The sequence below is a fragment of the Etheostoma cragini genome, chromosome 18, assembly GCF_013103735.1.
Source record: "Etheostoma cragini isolate CJK2018 chromosome 18, CSU_Ecrag_1.0, whole genome shotgun sequence".
NCBI classification, from domain to species: domain Eukaryota; kingdom Metazoa; phylum Chordata; class Actinopteri; order Perciformes; family Percidae; genus Etheostoma; species Etheostoma cragini.
In genome coordinates, this window is record NC_048424.1 from 22,532,115 (window position 1) to 22,553,738 (window position 21,624).

The window sequence follows — 21,624 nt, forward strand, 5'->3', positions numbered from 1 at the left end:
CCACAACTGGTTCCAATCAACGGGTTGATGTATGTGGATCTGCAGTTTCAGTTCCTTTTGCATTTCATACAAACTATGCATTTTTGAACCAATACTATTTCCGATACCGGTACCTGAAATTCGGTTCCCGGTACCCAACAGTGTTTTCCTTCTGAAATACCAAAAAATTATTTCAGTTGTAAATTTAATTCCAAACCTATTTAACATTATTTGTCTTGAATATTTTACACTGACAGAAATGAAACCTATTAGGGTTAGGTTACAACCTATTAAATTGAATAATTATTAATTTCTTATTCACTGTAACTTGTATTCTTGCATTTGTATATTATGAAATTTTAAACCTGTTTTTTTTTCATCGTGGCCATTTTTAATTGCTCTTTCATGTTTCATGCAAAGCTCCTTGAGTTGCCTTGTTGCTGAAATAAAGTTGCCTCGCTTAACAACCTCCTCTTGTCAGTCAGTCCCCAGGGCATAGAAACCACCGTTGTGCCTGCTTGTCTCACAGGAAGTGTAACGTCAACAGACCGCTTTAGGCTCGCTGTTATTATCCTATCACGGTGACTGTGTGAAGTTTTGAAAAATTGTAATCACACTTGAAACAACTTTATCAGCATTACGGTGACTCACTGGGACTTCAAGGGCGTTCCAGCCAAAGAGAGGCTGCCTGTCAGTCAACCTTCACTGAATAAATAAAGGTTAAATAAAAAAATAAAACCCTGTGTAAAACCTGCTCCCACCTCAAACACAGCATTGTTCATGAATCAAATGCTTTTGACGCATTTAGTTTTTAATTATTTCTCCAATCAAAGCAGTGGATTTCCTTGTTTTTGGTTGAGATTTTTTTTTAAGGGACTATGACACTCAAAGGTTTGGCATTGTTTTTACCTGCAGGACAGCCTGGGAGGGAACAGCCGCACAGCCATGGTCGCCACCATCAGCCCTGCCGCGGACAACTACGACGAGACGCTGTCCACCCTGCGTTACGCCGACAGGGCCAAGAGCATCGTCAACCACGCCGTGGTCAACGAAGACCCCAACGCCAGGATCATCCGACAGCTCCGAGAGGAAGTGGAGAAACTGAGGGAGCAGCTCACCAAGGCTGAGGTTCAGATCACATTCACCTGCACCGCAAGCATTGTGAAAATTGAATAAATAGTCCAAAGAGTATAATGCGTCTTCTGTCACTCTCAGTCTATGAAGGCCCCCGAGCTGAAGGACAGGCTGGAGGAGTCGGAGAAACTCATCCAAGAAATGACAGTCACCTGGGAGGACAAACTCCAGAAGACTGAGGCTATTGCGCAGGTAACACGCACACACGCATGCACACACGAATGCACACACACAGACACATACACCCCACACACACACAGTTTGTGGTACTATCTTTGTGGGGACCCATCATTGACATAATGCATTCCTTAGCCCCTTACCCTCACCCTTACCATAACCTAATTCTAATCCCAATCCTAAAACCAAATCTTAACCCTCAAACAGCCCTTTATGTGGGGTCCAGCATTTTGGCCCCACAAAGCTGTCGGGACCCCACAAGTTCACTGGACTCCAGCCACACACACACACTCAGCATCAGCTATTGACAACAATATTTTCATATAAAAAATAATAACCTTAAATTCACAATGATGTAGTTTTTTACTATTTAGCCAGCAGTTACAGTAATAAAAGCTGTTACAAAAGCAGTCTTGGTTAGAGGCTATCGCACAGGTAACAAAAACACACACACACACACACACACACACACACACACAGAGATTCAGTTTTCCCTTGTAGAGATCAATTCATAATAAAAAAGTTATTCTCATTCTTGTTATGCTTAAACAGAACTTAATTCCCATTTCTGTTGATTTCTTCAGACACATTTAATCAAACTGAGGACATAAAATTAAAAAGTGAGTCATTGCCAAAGGATATTTTCTCTGTTCATTCACTGTGACTAATTTCAACTTTAGCTCAGGTTCTTCACCGAGTTGTGTTCAGTGGGGAGGTTATTTTCACACTACCCTCATCTCAGCTCCTTATCTTTTTCACTCTTGCATTTCTTTCATCAATCAGCTGAAGAATAGAATAATTAACTAATCAGTTAGTGCATTAAATGTGTTTTTTCTCCCATATAGGAGCGCCAGAGGCAGCTGGAGAGTCTGGGCATTTCCCTGCAGTCTTCTGGGATCCGAGTGGTGGATGACAAGTGTTTCCTGGTCAACCTTAACGCTGACCCTGCCCTCAACGAGCTGCTGGTCTACTACCTGAAGGTACTGGACACACACACACACACACACACACACACACACACACACACACACACACACAAACACAGTCCAGATCTGTGTATTGTACATGTAGAGGCTGACTGACACTGACACAAACACCTGGTCACACAGACACACACATGCACAGATATATATGCTTTTGTCTGGATTGCATTCTTTCTTGAGACATGGGGTGCCGATTCGATTTGTATTACTTTTTTCATTCATTAAGATTCTAGAAGTATTGCAATTCGATAATTGTTTTTTTTCCTTCTTTAACAAAAACAATAGTTGAATAGTACAATTCTGGAGGCAGTTTATCATGTCACATTTTTTTAAAACAAATTGGTTTCTAAAAAGAATTTACATCATATGTCAGGCAGTCTTCTGACATGGATTTTCTACGTTTTCTGCTTTTGCTGTGTATAATATTTTATTTTATTTTTGCTCCCTCATATTTATTATATTTTAACAAATATAATGTTGTCACTGCTTGCAGTACCAGTAAATATTTTATATAAATATTAGAGTGAATCCTAAAATAAAATAATAAACAATATTGATTCTGTGGAAAGAAATCGATTATAAAAGTCCTGGCCCAAAATCCGATACATAGGTGAATCGTTTTTTTGTTTTTTCCCTGCTCTAATGTCTCCTCTGTGTCCCGTGTCCAGGAGCACACGCGTGTGGGCTCGGCCGACTCGCAGGACATCCAGCTGTGTGGAATGGCCATCCAAGCGGAGCACTGCGTCATCGACATCACCGAGGACAAAGGCGTGGTGCTCAGTCCTCACCGCAACGCTCGGTACGCAGGCGGCTCAGCCCAGTGGTCTCTGGGTCTCCACAGGGAACAGCTCTGGGCACCGCTGACTTTGCTTTCTCATACATTTTAATTAGCGCTGTCAAAAGATTCAAATAGTTAATCGCAATTAATCCCATTAATGTCATAGTTAACTTGCAGTTAATCGCAACATATATATATATATAACAAACAAACAACATTGGAATATAGCCTACTGTAGTGTTCAAAGAATGGGGGGGCAAGGTAGATGCTGGGGGTGTGGCCTTGACCAACTGCCTCTTTGCTTGTTTGAAAGCCATGATGTCTCTCTCTCACGGGGGGGGCAAAATCCTCTGGGCGGTCAAAGCAGAGAAAGAAGAGGGAACCTTGCCCCTTATGACCTCATAAGGAGCAAGATTCCAGATCGGCCCATCTGAGCTTTCATTTTCTCAAAGGCAGAGCAGGATACCCAGGGCTCGGTTTACACCTATCACCATTTCTAGCCACCGGGGGCCATAGGCAGGCTGGGGGGACGCATATTAATGTTAAAATACCTCATAAAGTGATATTTTCATGCAGGGGGACTTTTAAATATTTTGGATATTCTCCAAATATTCCCCTACATCGTCTTGGAGGAGAAATCATATAATTATATACATAAATTGTATTAATAGTGATTTGATGGATCAAGACAGTTTTAAGTTACTTGTGAAAACAATCCATGATTTGTATTTGTTAATGTTATGTTGTATCAATCTTCTTTTTTTCACCCACTAGAACATGTTTGAACGGTGCTGCAGTCACCAGTCCGGTCCAGCTTCAGCACGGGGACAGGATCCTGTGGGGAAACAACCACTTCTTCAGGTCTGTTCCCCCTGCAGAGACAGAGCTGGCTTCTGTATCCGCGCGCTGTTTTGTCCTTCCAACACTAACATGCTGCTTTAGCAGCATTTATTTACATCAGATCACAAACGCTTCATTATGTCTCTTCCCATTTTCACTACAACACACTTCCTCTTTCTGTCACTCACTCTCTTGCACGCACACACACACACACACAGGATCAACCTGCCGAGACATATGGTCCGCTCCGGAGCTGAGGACGAGGAGAGCGGCGCCATGATGAAGACGTGTTTGAGCACAGAGCAGCTGGAGGTGGACTTTGATGCGTCCAGCGACCTGTCGAGCGAGCTGAGCTTCGGCTACGAGTTCGCTCAGGCCGAAGTCATGATGAAAAGCATGGGCACCAACGGTGAGTCAGACTGACATAGGTGTGCTTCCTTAAGAGAGATACAGTTACAGATACAGATGGCTTGATTCGTCCCCAAAAGGCAATTCAGTTTCTACAGACAAAAAAACATGCATATACATACTGCCAGTCATCAACGACAGAGGGAGCATAATAAAAAGGCATGTGCAGTTGCATATGGAGGTGTGAGATCCAAAAGGTATAGCCCACAACAAAACTAGCTGAATCTGATTAAAGATAATAAAGTATGATAAAGAGAGACAAAATAAAATTGATAAAGTGCCTAGAGTATTGCACATAACAAATTACCGTCCACCAGCTGAATGCATGATGAAGATGAATGAGTGTTTATTTAATATCACACAGTTAATCAGATAAGGATATGTTTCAGAAAAGGACCTTCCTTTGAGCATGTTTTAGACCTTTAGACTGTTGCGCTAAATGAAGTGACAGTGCATTACTCAACGTTTTCACACAGTTAACGTAACACCTAACATCTGACATCGGATCTGAAAGATATGTATATCTGCACATATAGAGAGTGGATGAGAGCAGGCGGTGGCAGCAGTGGGGGGGGTGACAAAAGGCCGTGGTCGAGTCGGTCATTTTACAGCCACTTCCAGCTGCCTTCAGGCTGAACAGGAAGTCACACAAACACTCACATCCTGCTAGGTCCGATACCGATTCCACAAAATGTTATCATATATCCGCTTGTACACAGTCTCCAGTTGTTTTTATTACGACAGAGCAGCTGTCAATGTGATCTGTTGCAGATGTTAATAAACTACACACTGGAGATGATCCATCATCTGAACAGAATTAACAGATATTACATATTCTAACGAGCCCAGCGACGAACACATCGTTCCCTCCCTGGAGAGGGACGGCTCGTCTCTGCCTTCGGAGGGCGAGCAATCCACACCTCCGTCCAATGAGATCACAGGGATACAAGCAAGGAGCTCCGAGGAATAGTTTATACCCTAGGCCTGTAATTAGACAAATAGTTGCAATTTTTTATGTAATTGTCGTGTCTTTGTTAAACCGCAATTAATTGCTTACATGACCGCGGTCTTAAGGGGTTTGATGATGTTCAGGTGTTCCAAAGGGATTCTCGGTGCTTTGTTTTATTGATGAGGATAAATGTTCTACTGTCAATTTAATGTTTTTTGTGGCATTTTTAGACCTTTATTGTTGATAGGAAATATTAGACATGAAAGGGTAGAGAGAAGGACTGAGCCTTAAACAATGCAACGTTTTGTATAAAATTTAAATATTCAACTATTTTGTTTAAATGGGTCACAAAAGATTTTTTTCTTTTTAACTGTAGTTATGGCTCATTGGTACGGTTTTAATAGTTTTTGGACAACAATGGCGCTTAATGGCACAGAGGAAAAGATTAGGCTTTGGAAACACACACAATACTATTTAACAGGATTGCCTCGTTTGTTTGGTCCATTTTATTTAAGGAATACAAGAGAATAACTCTGTTTAAGTTAACCAGTCCCATTTTTAAAGCTTTATCAAAAACATAGGCTGGCTGAAATGATTCCACCGAGGTTCAACAGTTCAATATTTATCCCTTTAATCTCCATTTTCCACAACGTTCTGATTGTGTAAAGCCTGCAGTGCTGTGAAGAAAGCTCTCCTTGCCAAAAAAGAGATAATGAGGTAAATATTGGATTTTCGACAAACTATGATTGCAGTCCTGTGAGGCAGTGCCAGCTTATTTGGGGTTGACCAAATAACAGCAGAATTTCTCCCTTTTGGATGGACATGTCACACTCACCTCCAAGGGCCACACTGGGAAATGAGAATCACATCCAGGGCCAGACATGCAAAGCTTATGGACATGCTTTTATTTTGAAAAAGTCAAATATCTTTGACATTTTGATTGCATGTCTCATATAGCTTTCTCGCTTACAATTTTTTCAACATAAAGTCAGCAACAATTTTCCTTAGCCATCATAGAGTTTATTAAATCAAGCAAAACGATGATTTGTACACCAAACGTGTTTCACATCCTGTAAATGAAAACTCTCGGCTTCTTTAGACATCTGTTGTCTCTAAGTTGGCGAATCTGCCAAATTCTGCTTTCAGTGTTGAGTGATTGCAGTTTGAAAACGGTTTCCTGTCTTTTTGGTTTTAGCGCACAACTAAAGTATGCCAAAATTTATTGTGAAAATTGATAGGTGGTTTTGATCAAAATTTGCGATGAGTTTGATACGTATGCTCTAGATGTTATATTTCAATAAGAAAAGACAGAAAAGTACATTAAAAACTTCTTCACACTAACTCGTCTCTCTCTCTCTTCGAGTTAGTCCCGCCCCACGAAGCAGTCTGATTGGTTGACGTTTAAAAAAAAAATCTTTTATTTAATGCTATAATTTGAGGGGTTATTTCAAACGTTTTTCCTTGAAAAAAAATGTTGTAAAGGGCCCGGTAAAACTTGACTTAGGGCGGGTAGATTTTTTTTTTTTACTTGCCCAACCTGACAATTGAAAGAAAACGTTAGCGTTAACCGCTTGCTACTAAACGCAGCCCGCTCTGCCGTGATTGGATTTCACCCTGCAGCTGGGCTGGAAACCTGTACATGTTTCTATCCTGCTTCCGGTACAAATCTGCGGGGACCAATCACAAACTGGCTCATCCACCTGGCGCGCTATTGGCTGGTTTAACACCATGTCGATAGAGAGGCGACAGCAAGAAGCTTCCTGTTTACATTCAACATGGCGCCGACCGAAGCACGGCAACCCGTTGATGCCGCTGTCGCTGCTGTTTAAAAGATTTCAAAGGCAAGTTTTGTCTGAAAACGGAACAGAAACCTGCCCTGGAACAATTCCTACAAAAGAAGGGTGTGTTTGCCTTACTACCGACCGGCACTATCAAATCTAAGGACTAGCCAATTGGGTACAGAGTCATTTGAACTATGCCCGTTGGTCCCGCCTCCCAGACTCCCCAGACTAATGTTCAGTCTTAAAAGACTGAGCTCGGTCTGGTGAGAGCCAGACTAGAAGGGTGGTAGAACTGCAGTGGGTTCCATAATAACACCTCCTCCTCCTCTCTCCATCTTCTGGCTCCTCCCCCCCAGACCCTCTGCAGGCGGTGTTACAGACCCTGGAGAGGCAGCACGAGGAGGAGAAGCGCTGTGCCCTGGAGCGCCAGAGGCAGATCTACGAGCAGGAGCTGCAGCAGCTCCGCCAGAGGCTCACTCCTGAGAAATCCTCACAAGGCCTGGACCCAGCAGGCACTGCTGTGACATCACCCAGCTCCAAAAAGCGCATGCGCCACTGGAGCGAGGACAGGTGAGAGGCACCGGGAGGATGTGAAACCTTCACTGACCCCTGTTGGCAGTTAAGGGCGTGTTCACATGCAGCGCTCTTTGAACGAACCAAACTCAGTCCTCTTAAAGAGGACCAAAAGGGGGACTAACAGAAAAGGGGACAGGCACTCACTTACTTAATGCCCTAAGTCAGATTTCAAAGCTGCTTCATAGAACGTTTTGACCAGGTATTCTCCCACATTATTGATTGATTTGTTTATTGACATTATTTATGTGTTTTGTGGTGTGTGCGTATGTACATACAGTATGTAGCAATTTGTAAAGAATGTGTTAAAAATATAAATATGAAGCCATTCACAATGATTATTATTATTATATAGTACTGGAAAAGGTGTAGGCTTAAATAAGCTTTTTGCTGCTTCCGACTCCTTTTCGGGCATGTTATGTTGATATTCTGTATTAGTTTTTTTCTTTACACGCTCAATATAAAGCATTCATTGACTAATCTTTGTGTTTGTGGTTCAGAGAAGCCATGATGACTCGCAGCCTGCGGCGCCTGAGGGAGCAGATAGTACGGGCCAACCTGCTGGCGCAGGAGGCCGGCTTCATTGCCGAGGAGCTCAGCAAGAGGACGGAGTACATGGTCACTCTGCAGATACCTGCTGCCAACCTGGATGCCAACAGGAAGGTAGTTCTTTATTTTATTTAACCTTTATATAACCAGGTAGGCCGTTGAGAACACTTTCTCATTTGCAACAGCGACCTGGCCAAGAAAAGCAGTTCAAGACAATAAACAGTTTCACATTCAATACAATACAGGAAGATAGAATACAACAGGCTACATGAAGTGCAGATTAAGTAGGCATTACAAAGAAGTAAGCATTATAAAACCAAGTGAAAAAAACGAGCCTGCCGGGATGAGGACCAGCACCTCTAAATCGGAGGCCATGGTTCTCAGCAGGAAACCGATGGCGTAGATCTTCAGGTAGGGAATGAGTCCTTACCCCAAGTGACAGCAAAGGTTGGAGGAAGGACAGTTGAACATACCAGGGCGGATGTATAGTGCAAAAAGACCGTGAACAGAATATAATAGCAATGCAGGAGAAGATGTGCAAATTTGCAATGGGGCGTGAGATAAAGGACTGCAGAAATGCAAGAGGGGGGTGTGGGAGCAGAGCATTAATGTGATCGGACAATATTATGGTGTCCAGCGAGCGCAGGTACGGCAGGGCTTTGCCTAGCACTGGTTTGAAATTGAGTTGGTACCAGTGAGTTAGGCGAGCAGTGTGTAGGGAGGGCCAGCCGACTAATGCATAGAGGCTGCAGTGGTGGGTGTTTTAGGGGGCTCCTCTGCTTGGATTTTCAGAACAACATGAAAAAAAAGCCATTTCTTTCTCTCCCGTTTCTAGCGTGATGTAGTACTGAGTGAGCCGGCCATCCAGGTTCGTCGTAAAAGTAAAGGGAAGCAGATCTGGGCTCTGGAAAAGCTGGAGAACAGGCTGGTGGACATGAGGGAACTCTACCAGGAGTGGAAGGACTTTGATGAAGACAACTCTGTGAGTGAATGGAGATAAGAGCACGTTTGACCCACAGACATGGATACATTTATTACATTATTTTCTGTAGAGCATTTAGTTTATGTTTTATGTGCTTTAGATTTCCAGTTTTGCAAACCATACAGTTTAACATTTGCACAATGTCTGTGGAGTTAGTCCAACAAGTGATTTTATTCATCGGTCCGATGCAGGTGATGCGCTCCTATTTCAAACGTGCCGACCCGTTCTTCGATGAACAGGAGAACCACAGTCTGATCGGCGTGGCCAATGTTTTCCTGGCCTGTCTTTTCTACGACGTCAAGCTGCAGTACGCAGTGCCCATCATCAACCAGAATGGAGAGGTAGGAGCCCACTGGGAGCAGTGGTTGAGTTTGTTCTTAGGGCGCTTCACAGGTGCCGCATTTAGACCAGCTGAATGGTCTAAAGGTGGTTGTGTGTGTGTGTGTGTGTGTGCGCGTGTGTGTGTATGTATGTGTGTGTGTGTGTGTGTGTGTAGGTGGCCGGTCGGCTGCATGTCGAGGTGTGGCGGGGTACAGAGAGCTCTGAGGAGTCTGTACTTCAGCACAGCAACACAGACGGAGAGCCACAGGAGCGCAAACTGGACTGTGTGGTGAGAACATGCAAATGGAGCCTCAGGCCTGTTTGAGATTTAGTTACAACTGAGCCAAATCCACAAAGTATTAATGATTATCACCTGATAATCTGGATCATATGCCTCCTTTCACTGACATACAAGTCTGGATCCTCTATGTGACATATTTTACAAAATGCTAATTAAAAAATATGTCATGCATGACACCTAAAATAATCATACTATAATAACGAATTAATTATATATTGCTCGAAAAAAAAAGTTCACAATGAGTTCCTGCACGGTTTCAGCGTGATTTCATTTTTTTCTTAAATTGTAGGCATCTCTCCTTGATCTGCTAGCTTTTTTTCACGAAAAATATTCAAAAGGGGGTACTATAGTAAAAAAAGTTTGAGAACCACTGCTCTGTGCTGTGGCTGTTCAGTATGAGTGTATTGACAGGGCTGCCAGTGGGAAAATCCTTCCAGATTAATAATGGATCTGGCAGACAGTCAAATAGTTGTGTCTTCTGTCTGTTGTGAGTTTCTCAGCTCACTGTACTGTAAAAATGTGACAAGTGTAATTACCTCTGGGTCGGCGTTACATCCTGTTTGTCTGGTGATTCTGTTTTTCTTTTGATGATGAAATGAAATAGAAGAACAAAGCAATCTTACATATTGACCTAAGTCATCTTCCCCTGTGTGTAAAAAATATTTCTTGATATTAGAAGAGAGACAAACTAAAATGGACCAGCGTGTTTGTGTTTATGTCTGGTCTGCAACTCTCTCCCGAACACAGAGTCAAACTGACAGAAACCAACAAACGACTGTAAGCTGGAACAGTTTCAAATTTTCCTGTACAGTTAAATGTCTCGATCAATTTATTTAATCAGCGTGTTTGTCGGACAGATTTTGGGCCAGAAACACAATATTGTTCAATTTCTCTGGCTAGAGACAGCTGCCACAAGCATAGCTTTAGCTCAACAGCCCAACAAACAAATAAGATTGCGATTAGACAGTTATGTAATACTTGTTACAGGCCGAGTGTTTGCTTATAATTACCTGAGTTGGTGAGTGGATTTCCTCGTCTCTGCTCTCTCAGGTGAACATCCTCCAGGCCAACGGTCTGCCGCGCCACCTGTCCAACTTTGTCTTCTGCCAGTACCACTTCTGGGGGCAGGACGAGTCGGTGTTCATCGCTCCAGAGATGGTGTCATCCAGCTCGGCCTCCACCTCCAGAGACCCTCAGTGCACTGTGGTCTTCGACAGCGCCAAGGTCAATTTTTAAATAGAGGTTTACACACACACATACACACACAGACACACACACACACACAGACACACACACACATATTATCTCAAACACGTATTCACTCTCTTCAACAACATTTGAGAAATAAACAAGACAATAACCTTAAAGGGTCATTTCAGGCTTTAAGGGGGCTTTAAGGGGTTTTACCACCGACAGGCTCAGACTGAGGCTGATTCTCATTTCTCTATCTCATCCCGACCCCTTACCACTTCCCCTTGTTTGTGCACGTTCATGCAAGAAAAACTTTAAAGGCATTTTCACACAAACCTCATATGGTCCGGACTTTCAGACTTTTCAGATTGATCCAAACCAAAATTACAGGTCCAGATCAAAAGACTAAATTTTGGTCCAATAAAACAAGGTGGTCTCGGCCTGGACCAAACTGAATCATGGTTCAGACCAATATTTGGATGCTTCGGACCTTCAGACCAAATACAAGAAGCTCTGGCAGGCTATCTTTGTGTTACAAGACCGAAAAGCTTGTTCGCAGCTCACATGTGGGATGTCGGCAGGACGTAGTTTTGTCACATGTAGATCTTGAAAAAATCCCGCAGTTACCCTTTAAGTTAATTCACCACCAACACCACAGGTAAACAAAACAAATAAACTACAATGGAGAGGGGATTATCAGTTTTAGAAGATGTCAATTTGAACGAAATGTCTTATTCTTGTAACAATTTTAGGAGTTCTCTGTGCCGGTATCAGAGGACTTTGTGGACTATTTGGCAGAGGGGGCGGTGGCCATTGAAGTGTACGGCCACAAGCAGGCCAACCATCGGAGGAACCTGGCACTGTGGGACCTAGGAGTGATTCAAGCCAAGACCCGAACCCTCAGAGAAAGGTGTGTTGACACAAATGCGGACAGCCAAGTCCACTCCACTCTAATAGGGTCATTTTGTCATGTTGTTCAACCTGGACTCTATGTCCAATGCATTGGTGTCTAAGTGACTAACAGGAACAAGATTCACTTCGTTGTCATTTTCATGTGTACTTCCGTACATTCAAAAAATGATTAAATATTGTTCCCCCAGCTTGGGTCAGCATAAAAAAAGGAAATACAAAGAATTAAAACACATATATAGACATACAGGAGAAGCTTGGGCACAGAGTATGATGCAGAGCAGCAACTTGTGCAGAAAAAAATCTTGGTCCAGTGTTAAGCCAGAACGCTGTAGCCTGCAGCCACGAACCGGGCTGCAGTGGAATCCTAATGAATGCAAATTTGCACCTTCAATTGCAGCCCACTAATGGCGCGTACCCAATGCTAGTACCAGGTTGGTTCAGCTCCGTTCGACTCGACTCGCAGTGCCCCATCCTCCTTTTTCATTGCAGATTTAGGACGTTCCCAGACTCTTAAAAATATAATCTGAGCCTGTCTGTGGCTAAACAACGTTTTAACTTAAACAATTCTACTCTCACAGTATCTAACAATATGAAAGCTATTTAAGTGTCTGTTTCAGTGTCATAACCTTTGAAGGTATGCATTAATAAAATGCTGGGCTCTGAACGGATGCGTGTCCGTGCTGTACCTGCAGGTGGAGCGAGGTGACGCGCCACCTGGAGATGTGGGTGCAGCTGAGTGAGCTGAACGAGGCGGGAGAGTTCTGCGCTGTAGAGGTTCTTCCCGCCAAAGACGTGCGTACAGGAGGAGTCTTCCAGCTCCGACAGGTATTCTGGATCTTTGTTTGTTTGGAGATTTGAAGAACTTTTGTATTTGTGGTTTATTCACTGGAACAGGGACACTGCTTGAATGTCATTGTCTACCATTATACTGATGATGTGAACCGATGAGTTTTCCATTTCCTGTAAGTAAAGTTTATTTACATAGCACACGACACAAAGTGCTTCAACAGGCAAAATAAATACATACATTTAAACAGATCAATAATCATAAAAGCACAATAAATCCTAGTATAAATATAAAGTAGTACAGTCAACATTGGACCTAATGAACGCCTGACTAAAAAGAGGCGTTGTTAAAGATTTCAACAGATGCCGTCACTCTTAAACGTGGCATAGCGTTCCACAGTGAGGGAGCAATTGTTTTAAACGCTCTGTCACCTTTAGTTTTCAGCTTAGTACCGGGAACAGCCAGTAAGCCCTGATCTGAGGACCTCAGAGATCTGCTGACAGGATATCACTTATGTAAGCTGGTGCCTGACCATTGATGGCTGTCTATGCGATCACCAGAATCTTGAACTGGGTCCTGAATTTAACAGGCAGCCAGTGCAATGAGGCCAGGATAGGGGTCTGGCTGCATTTTAAAGGCTACCACTTTTTTTTAACCTGGACCCTATTTCCCTATGGTTCTGTGTCTAAGTGACAGATGGGGACATCAATCTTTGACCTTGGTCCAGCAGTAAGCGAGATCCCTGCAGTGGGTAGTGGTGAAACAAGCTACAATGGAAGTTAAGAGGACAATTATCCAGCTTGTATTTACGCTTAAAAAAGGGCTTGTTTGCCGCTGACAGACTCCGATTAATATTCTAAGTATCTGACAACATTATAGAAAGGATGTCTAAGGAGTTCGACGTTTAGATCCTTTTTTTAAACATAAAAACGTCTGCAAAAATGTTGTTCCCTAAAGCCACCAGACAGTAATTTTAGTTTCGTAAAATACACTTCATTCAAAGTCAACAGAAACAAAACAAAACTATAAAAAGCCATGTTGGGTTGTCTGTCCACTCTGTCAACCACCACAACTCTTGTTTTGGTTGAAAGAATCACATAGTTTAATAATATACATGAGAAAATATGTTTGCTCTATATACACTAAAAGTATTGCTTTTTTAAATGGAGTCTGGTGGGTTTAGTGCTAGTGACCTCAGAGCTGTTTCTGGGTAAACAGAAAGGTCTCAAAGAGCTTTTAAAGATCTGTCTCTGAAGAAATCATTTCCATAATGTTGTCAGGCTCCGATTAATATTCTAAGTGTCCGTTAGTGCCAAAATGAGCACTCGCCCTATTAAGTTCCATTGTTTCTTGTTTCTCCCCTGCCGACTGAGGCGATCTTGCCTAATACTGGACCAATGTCAAAGTTGTTGTTCCCATCAGTATTAAACACAAAATCATAGGCTGAAAAAACCCGGTAGTTTCCCTTTACGAAGGTGCCAGTCAATATTAACTGACAAACCTACTTGCTTTTTAAGTAGATGTCATTGTCCTATCAAATTAGAAAGTCAAATTAAAGGAATAATATTACTATCCTCTCATGTAAATCTGTACCTGCAGGGTCAGTCCCGTCGGGTCCAGGTAAAGGTGCGTTCAGTACCGGACTCGGGCACAGTGCCCCTCATCGCCACCTCTATTCTCTCTGTATCCATCGGAGACGTCAAGATCCAACAGACGCGTCTCACCAAAGGCAGCGAATCAAAATGGGTGAGGAGGGAATATCATCACTTGTTGGTATTGGTGGATTTTATAGACATTGAATTACCTTGGTCTTTTGTTTTCACGCTTAATTTGTACAAGGGAATGATACATTTTATATTCATCAGACTTCTGGACTTATTAGCACCTTTTCTATAACTCTTTAACTGATTCACTCTCAATTTCAATTGCAGGGTGGGGATGAAGAAATGGACAGCTACCAGGTAAGTAGATAAGCATGCATCTTCACACACTGCGACGCAAAAAACAACAAGTTCCTCTTTTGGAGAAAAGCAGCTCAACGTCACGCTGCTCTGGCCCATTACAGACATTACATAACAGACGATCAGACCTGTCAGTCCGTTTGGAGGCGCTGTGACAGTCCCGTACAGTAAACGTTTCAACTCTATCGAAAGTTTACTACACTAACACTGTAGGGGTAAAAATACAGAAAACAAGCACTGAACTACCCAGGAGTGTGTGTAACAGCTTCCTTTTTTCTCTGTGAAATGAAGCTGCCTTCAGGTGCGGTCAGAAATGTTGAGATCTGTAAACAATCTGACGGAAAACTTATTGTGAAATATATAAAGTCTACTCTGCCTGTCTGTGTGTGTGCGTGTGTGTGTAGGAGCTAGACCTGGAGAGGATGAGGGAACAGTGGCTGGCCACGCTCACTCAGAGACAGGAGTATCTGGACCAGCAGCTACAGAAGATAGTTTGCAAACCAGGTACAGCTGTGGAACACATGCAGCCTAAAAATAAGTCACACATAAGTTTGATATGGAAGCAGAAATGATTGATAACAGCAACATTTACAGTCCTCTGTTTCACTGTCAGTATGCCCCGTTTATAGTAACTTGTCAATCCCTCCCACTACTAAAGTTTAAATGTATTTCCCAGTTTATAATTATACAGCGCTAACCCTAACCCTAACCCCCAAGAACTGCTTTTCTTCCTTAAAAAAAACTTCCACCTTTAAGATCTGGAAACAATGGAATTCGCTTTATTTTTGAGGTGTTTGTTCCCGTGTGCGTGTGCATGTAGATAAGTCAGAGGACGATGTGGAGCGGGAGTCCCAGCTGCTGGAATGTCGCCTGACGCTCACCGAAGAACGCAACGCCGTCCTAGTGCCGTCGGCCGGCAGCGGCATCCCTGGAGCGCCTGTGGAGAGGTGCGTTGGAAGAAACATTTTAAAAACTTTTATGTATTTTTCTTGTTTTATTCTCCAGGAAGAGCTCTACGCTTCCTTTTCACCCGTTGGAACTACTCTGCAATAATATGTGGTTGGAAATTCTATGACAGCTAAGGACATTTGAACTATGAAGCAGCTTGATTTCCTTTTTAATGCTACTTCCTAGTTATACTCGGACTCTAATACATTTCTGATGTGAATGGTGTACTTTGTGCAAAGGTTTCCACAGGGATTTAAAATGTCTAAAAAAGTCTAAAATTTCAAAATGTAATCTTAAATTCATTTAAGTATTGTTTTCTAGGTCTTAAATAATATCCCTACGTCAATGCAGCGCTTTAGATTTCTTATTTTTTATTCTGTGGTGTTGTAGTTCTTTCAGTCGCTAGTCAAAAATATTGTTGGCTGTATTAGGACTACAAATGAGACCAACATGCAACTAATGTTGCAGCCAATCTAGAAACCAGCCACACACTGCCAATGAGGAAATCGGGGAACTGTTTCAGACTATGTTTCCTCACTCTGACATCTGAGGAGCAGGTAACCATGGTAACATCAGAAATCTCAACTCAGCTTCACTAAGGTCCACACTACAAAATAAGAATCACATCAAGGGCCAGACGTTAAGTTTATAGACTTGCTTCGGTTTTAGAGAAAATGAAATATCTTTGACCGTATTACTTCATGTCTCATATATTCTTCTCACTTACAGTTTGGTCCACATAAAGCCTTGGAGAAGTCAGGAAAAAGTTCCTTTAGGCATCCATGAAAAAAAAGCCCCAAAAAAGCCCCAAAACATCGGAAAAGCGCCAAAAAAGACAAAGAAAAAGTGGAAAAAACTAGGTAGGCCAAAAATTATTAGAGAACCTAAACTGATATGCGGGCCTGATCAAAGTCTGCAAGGGGCCCGGATGTGGCCCGCAGGCCTTGAGTTTGACGTATTATTGTATGCCCCAACCACCGAAGCAAATCCCTCGTAAGTGTAACTCACTTTGGCAATAAACCTGCTTCTGACCCAGAGTTGTTAATTCATTAGTTATGCCGTTTACAGAGAGAAGCCCGAACGTCTTATCTCGACGCCACCCACTAAGGACGAGTGGAGCTCTGCTTGATGGATTAGGTGTTCAGTCAGTGTGCTGACTGTCCTGTCTCTCCACAGGGTTCCTGTCCCTGGCATGGAAACACACATCCCCGTCCTGTTCCTGGATCTCAGTGGTACGTCCTTCCTCGCCAGCTTGCTGGTTGTAATTTGGCAGAATTCCCTGCTGTCATAATAACTGTTGAACCCCTATTGTTATCTCTCTCTCTCCCCCCCCCCAGCTGAGGATTTCCAGGCCAATCTTTCAGCCCCACTGGCCGGGGGGCTGGATGCGTTACTCAGTGGGGAGGAGAAGGATGAATTCTTTGACCTTCATATTGTTAAACGCTATGATCCAGAGGTGAGATAGTTTCCCTCTCTTATATCTTGTCTTACGATTGTCTTTTGCGAATCCCAAATGTACCATCTAGATAGCAGATGGAGGGAAATCTTACAGCTAGGGCTATGCAATTAATCCAAATATCAATCGGGATTACGATTTTGGCTCGTAGTGATCACCAAAATGGAGTAATCAAGCAAAACCATTATTTTGCACGTAACATTTTAAAGTAAACTCTTATTTTGTCTTGAGTTATATCTTTTTTGTGCATTTTATAGGTTTAAAAAGTGAAAAAGTCTTCTGACTGGCTAGTAGTCCTTACCTAGGTACTGTCAGGGCCCTCATACTCTGCTTCTGACTGGCTAGTAGTCCTTACCTAGGTACTGTCAGGGCCCTCATACTCTGCTTCTGACTGGCTAGTAGTCCTTACCTAGGTACTGTCAGGACCCTCATACTCTGCTTCTGACTGGCTAGTAGTCCTTACCTAGGTACTGTCAGGACCCTCATACTCTGCTTCTGACTGGCTAGTAGTCCTTACCTAGGTACTGCACATGTGCAACTCCCAACAACGATTGAGCAAAATGCGATGTCTCACTCTGTAGCTAAAACAGAGAGCTCCACACACAGGGTGAAAAGAAGAACCTATTCTGCTACAGCCTTTAAATACAATTATGAACTTGAAAATGAACAGATAATGAGCTCTTTGAGGGCAATTTCTCAGCTCTAGGTGTTATTATTGTTGATGTCTGTCTGATACACTGTTTCGACATTGTCCAAAAAAACAATGAGTAATCATGTTATATAATGGTGATTTCAATGTTGACCACAGTAATCGTGATTGTGATTTTCTTTCCATATTCAAGCAGCCCTACTTATAGCCTTTCATCTTCCACTGCTTTTTGATGTTATGCCGTCCAGGTGAAGGTGGATGCCTCCTGGGACTCAACGGTCCATAAATGCCCCCAGCTGAGTCGCGTGATGTCAGCTGACCAGAGGGTCTACCTGACCGTCAGCACAGTGGTTCAGCTGAGCCACCCGGCCCAGATGCAGCTGGTACTCAGGAAACGCATCTGCGTCAACGTCACCGGGAAACAGGTGGGTGGCCCCCGAGGCATGATGGGTAGTACCAGTCTGACACAATGGTGTTCTTTGCTTTCTCCCTTCCTTCATCACTTTTCCACTAGTCCATGTTGACGACGTTTCAACGATGGCGACAACATGTCGCTCATTTTCACCCGGACCTCCGTCACCTTCCTCTTTCTTTGTGTTGACAATATAAACTGTGGAGGATTCATGGGGACTATGGTTACCTGGTCCTCAGATCTCTGCAGGGTAAATCCAGACAGCTAGCTAGACTATCTGTCCAATCAGATTTTTCTGTTGCACAACCAAAACAACATTTAAACATACAAGTTCCACCAAAACAAGTTCCTTGCTGAAGCTGTTTTGCACGATTGTGATTGGTTTGAAGAAATGCAGATAAACCAGAGCAGGTTTTTCTCCCATCCCAGAATGCTGTGTGGACTAGCCAGACCCTCCTTTGTGGCGCTGTGGAGGAAGGTCAGGCAGTGCGAGACTACTTAGTGCTTGTTAGTGAATTTGAGAACATGTGGTTGTGTTTGTGTGGCAGGGTTTCGCCCAGAGCCTGCTGAAGAAGATGTCTCAGCGCAGCACCATCCCGGGCTGCGGAGTCACCTTTGAAATCGTTTCTAATATCCCAGGGGTAAGAAAACCAAATCATTTATTAAATTGTCAGTGTCTTATTTACCATCATTAAGAAGTGTAACATGGTTGTTACTAGTTATGTTGATGAATAACTGGATGGATGGATGGATGGATGGATGGATGGATAGATAGCTAGATAGAAGTGCATAATGACACTTTGTCTGTCTTTGTTCTCGGGGGGGGGGAACTCAAAAATAAATAAACATATGGTTACACTTTACTTGGGTGTAGTGACTTTGCATCCATGTGTCCCCCTGCTCCCACAGGACATCTATGGTCCAGAGGACAGGGAGATGTTGGCCAGGCTGGCTGCCAGCAGCGAGGACGGCCAGTCAGCTGACAGTGAGGCGGCCATAGAGAAGTACCTCCGCAGCGTCCTGGCTGTGGAGAACATCCTCACTCTGGACAGACTCAGACAGGTCAGGAAACACGCTTCCTCAACTCCTCGGATAGGAATCTCGTCTTTGTAGATTTGATACGAACCTCCAAACATCAATACCAATGTGAGGGTTTTGTCACACCTGTTGTTTGTTAGCTTTGGTCCCAATCAGTTGATGAGTTTAGGATGAGGGTGGAGCAACTGCCCCTCGGTTCAGGAAAACGAACCAAAATGCGTCATTACACGCAAGAACGTAACCTCTGCTCATTGGTCGATGTGTCTTGGCGGGAGCAAGAAGGTAAACGCAGGAACGTGGTCCCGTGTTCTGGACTAGAGCCCATTTCTTGCATCTTCGTGATCAAACCATCTTATTGAATTTAAATGATCAGACATTGTTTGGCGAGCAACCTTACTCCGTCTGCCCTGCTCACCGAGACTGTCGGGATCGTAGAAAGAAAGGCTCGAATTAAGCCACATTATATTTAAAGTATAAAATGGAAATATTGCTTAAATGTATAACTTGTCCTGAAGAATCCATAGTACAAAGTGCTCGCTAACATTGTGTCTGTGGAAGAAATGAAAAAGATTGATTCCTGATGATTGAGATGTATGATGCGGCCAGGCATCTACCAGGCGACCAATCCTGATGCCTGTCCTAGACGGATTTTGAGTTAAACTAATACCTACATCTATGGTTTTGTTTTGAAAGAGGAAGTTACTTTAGAATAAAAGCATACAGTGCTGGACTTGGTCGAGACCAACTAGAATATTTGGCGAATCCAACGGCCGAGTCCGAAACAAGTCCGGGTCAAATCACTTCATTTACTTCACTTAGAATCCTAAATGTCTGAACAGTCTCTCATTTAGAGTTCCTTTGATGGATTTTCATCTGAAACATGAGCACATTAAATCCTCATTGTCTTTTATGCCCAAAATCACCCAGAGCCAGAATTGGAAAATTTTTCATTCCACCTTGCCAAAAAAAGAAACATATAGATCTAATTAAAGTGAATAATACAGAACATCCAAACAGAGAAACAAAGAAACCCAACCCATTTGTTTGTGTAGGAGGTGGCTGTCAAGGAGCAGCTGGCAGTCAGAGGCAAAGCTTCCACACGCTGTCTGAGCTCTCCAAACATCCAGCAGGTAAGAGAGTTCATTTTTTAATGACCCAAACATTAAAGGAATAGTTGAGTTTTTTTAATATAAGGTGCTTATGACCTAATCAGGTAGTGATCTTAGCTCGAGATACGGACCCTGTGGACAGAGAGACATCCCACTGTGGAATAAAAGATTTCAAACTGACACAGGACTAAAAAAAAAGGGTGCTTCCAATATTTGACTGTCCTAAGATCTCTCCGGATCATGGAGCTGTTTTGTTTGTTGAATAGATTAATGTCTAGTTTTGTTTCACATGCATCTTTTTTTCATCAATTACATGAACTTGCATTTCTTTACATTCCTCTTTACATTGAACCACACTGAACTAAACTGCTTTTTTAACTACCGCTAACCACAAGATATATAGCAATTATTTTTAGCATTTTTTAGTTTGGATTCAGGGGTTCAGGTTGTGTTTCTTTAAATCTCCGGGTCCTAACCTGACTCCCTACCGCCCTGGTTCTAACCCACTAACCCTCTAACCCTTTACCCAGCTGTCAGCCAACAGTCTGGACCTCTACCCCTCCACTCATAGACTCAGTGACTTCAAGGTGAGAAACATAAATCATGTCTACTAATCCTCTAATTACTATCCATTTATGGATTGTGTCTAAGTCTTCCTGTTTTTTTATATTCAATTTTCTGTTTGTTGTTTTCTACTTGTCATTTGCCAGATTTTGTCCATAATATAGACTAAAGACATAAGAAAGTGGAATCATATATGATCTAGGGGTGAGAATCTCCAGAGGCCTCACGATACGATATCATCACGATACTACTGTCACAATACAATACTATTGTGATTTTAAACATATTGCATTATATTTATTATCTTTTGTTCTACCTAATATTTTTGCCAATTTCAAATGACGTCCCCAAAAGGAAACTTTGCCAACAGATTTTGTTTGGTCATCTCACTCACTTTTATTGCTGTAAAATGGGATTTTCAAGGAGACAAACTGTCCAACACATATATAATGAGAGATCAATACTTGGCGTCTGGGGATCAATACAGTATTTCCATGGAAAATATTGCCATACTATCCTGTATTGATTTCCCCCCGCCCCTAATATGATTAGCATTTATATAGATTGTTTCTTCCCCCTCTGGTCCCACAGCAGGACTTGATTTGTTGAGGTAAACTCGGAAGCTTCAAAACCCAACGGGCAAAAATTTGCATTCCACAAGATTATTTTATTTTGTGAAAAACTGGAGAGGCTAACGTGTCCAGTAGTCCAAACAGTGTTTGAAGGACACATCACACATGAGTTGTTCTGCTCATAACTCAAAGACATCTAGAAATAAGAACCAGTAATTCTGGGGCACGGTTACCTCCTACTATAAAAGAGACTTCAGATACAGTATTAGG

The 21,624-nt window shown here is 42.7% G+C and overlaps 1 protein-coding gene and 1 long non-coding RNA gene across 8 annotated transcripts in view; one reads left to right on the forward strand and one right to left on the reverse strand.

Annotated features, from left to right (window-relative positions):
* Positions 1-21,624, forward strand: part of LOC117961253 (kinesin-like protein KIF13B) — a 41,159-nt gene that overhangs the window by 12,091 nt on the left and 7,444 nt on the right. For 5 of the 7 annotated variants that reach the window (XM_034899789.1, XM_034899790.1, XM_034899792.1 and 2 more), the window contains 25 exons: positions 895-1,107; positions 1,195-1,305; positions 2,136-2,270; positions 2,942-3,072; positions 3,826-3,912; positions 4,110-4,300; positions 7,386-7,599; positions 8,103-8,265; positions 8,987-9,133; positions 9,325-9,474; positions 9,630-9,743; positions 10,806-10,979; positions 11,699-11,856; positions 12,551-12,683; positions 14,245-14,391; positions 14,577-14,606; positions 15,011-15,110; positions 15,427-15,553; positions 16,731-16,786; positions 16,892-17,010; positions 17,908-18,084; positions 18,620-18,712; positions 18,981-19,133; positions 20,162-20,239; positions 20,749-20,805. In XM_034899789.1, the coding sequence (XP_034755680.1) occupies positions 895-1,107; positions 1,195-1,305; positions 2,136-2,270; positions 2,942-3,072; positions 3,826-3,912; positions 4,110-4,300; positions 7,386-7,599; positions 8,103-8,265; positions 8,987-9,133; positions 9,325-9,474; positions 9,630-9,743; positions 10,806-10,979; positions 11,699-11,856; positions 12,551-12,683; positions 14,245-14,391; positions 14,577-14,606; positions 15,011-15,110; positions 15,427-15,553; positions 16,731-16,786; positions 16,892-17,010; positions 17,908-18,084; positions 18,620-18,712; positions 18,981-19,133; positions 20,162-20,239; positions 20,749-20,805 (3,258 nt within the window). The remainder of the gene's footprint in view (positions 1-894; positions 1,108-1,194; positions 1,306-2,135; positions 2,271-2,941; positions 3,073-3,825; positions 3,913-4,109; positions 4,301-7,385; positions 7,600-8,102; positions 8,266-8,986; positions 9,134-9,324; positions 9,475-9,629; positions 9,744-10,805; positions 10,980-11,698; positions 11,857-12,550; positions 12,684-14,244; positions 14,392-14,576; positions 14,607-15,010; positions 15,111-15,426; positions 15,554-16,730; positions 16,787-16,891; positions 17,011-17,907; positions 18,085-18,619; positions 18,713-18,980; positions 19,134-20,161; positions 20,240-20,748; positions 20,806-21,624) is intronic. The other 2 variants (XM_034899793.1, XM_034899794.1) reach the window with 1 other exon arrangement.
* On the reverse strand, positions 103-17,233 carry LOC117961278. The gene is made up of 3 exons (XR_004660360.1): positions 17,105-17,233; positions 4,697-4,700; positions 103-113 (listed from the first exon to the last, which is right to left on the reverse strand). It is a non-coding gene; the product is annotated as an uncharacterized LOC117961278 (long non-coding RNA).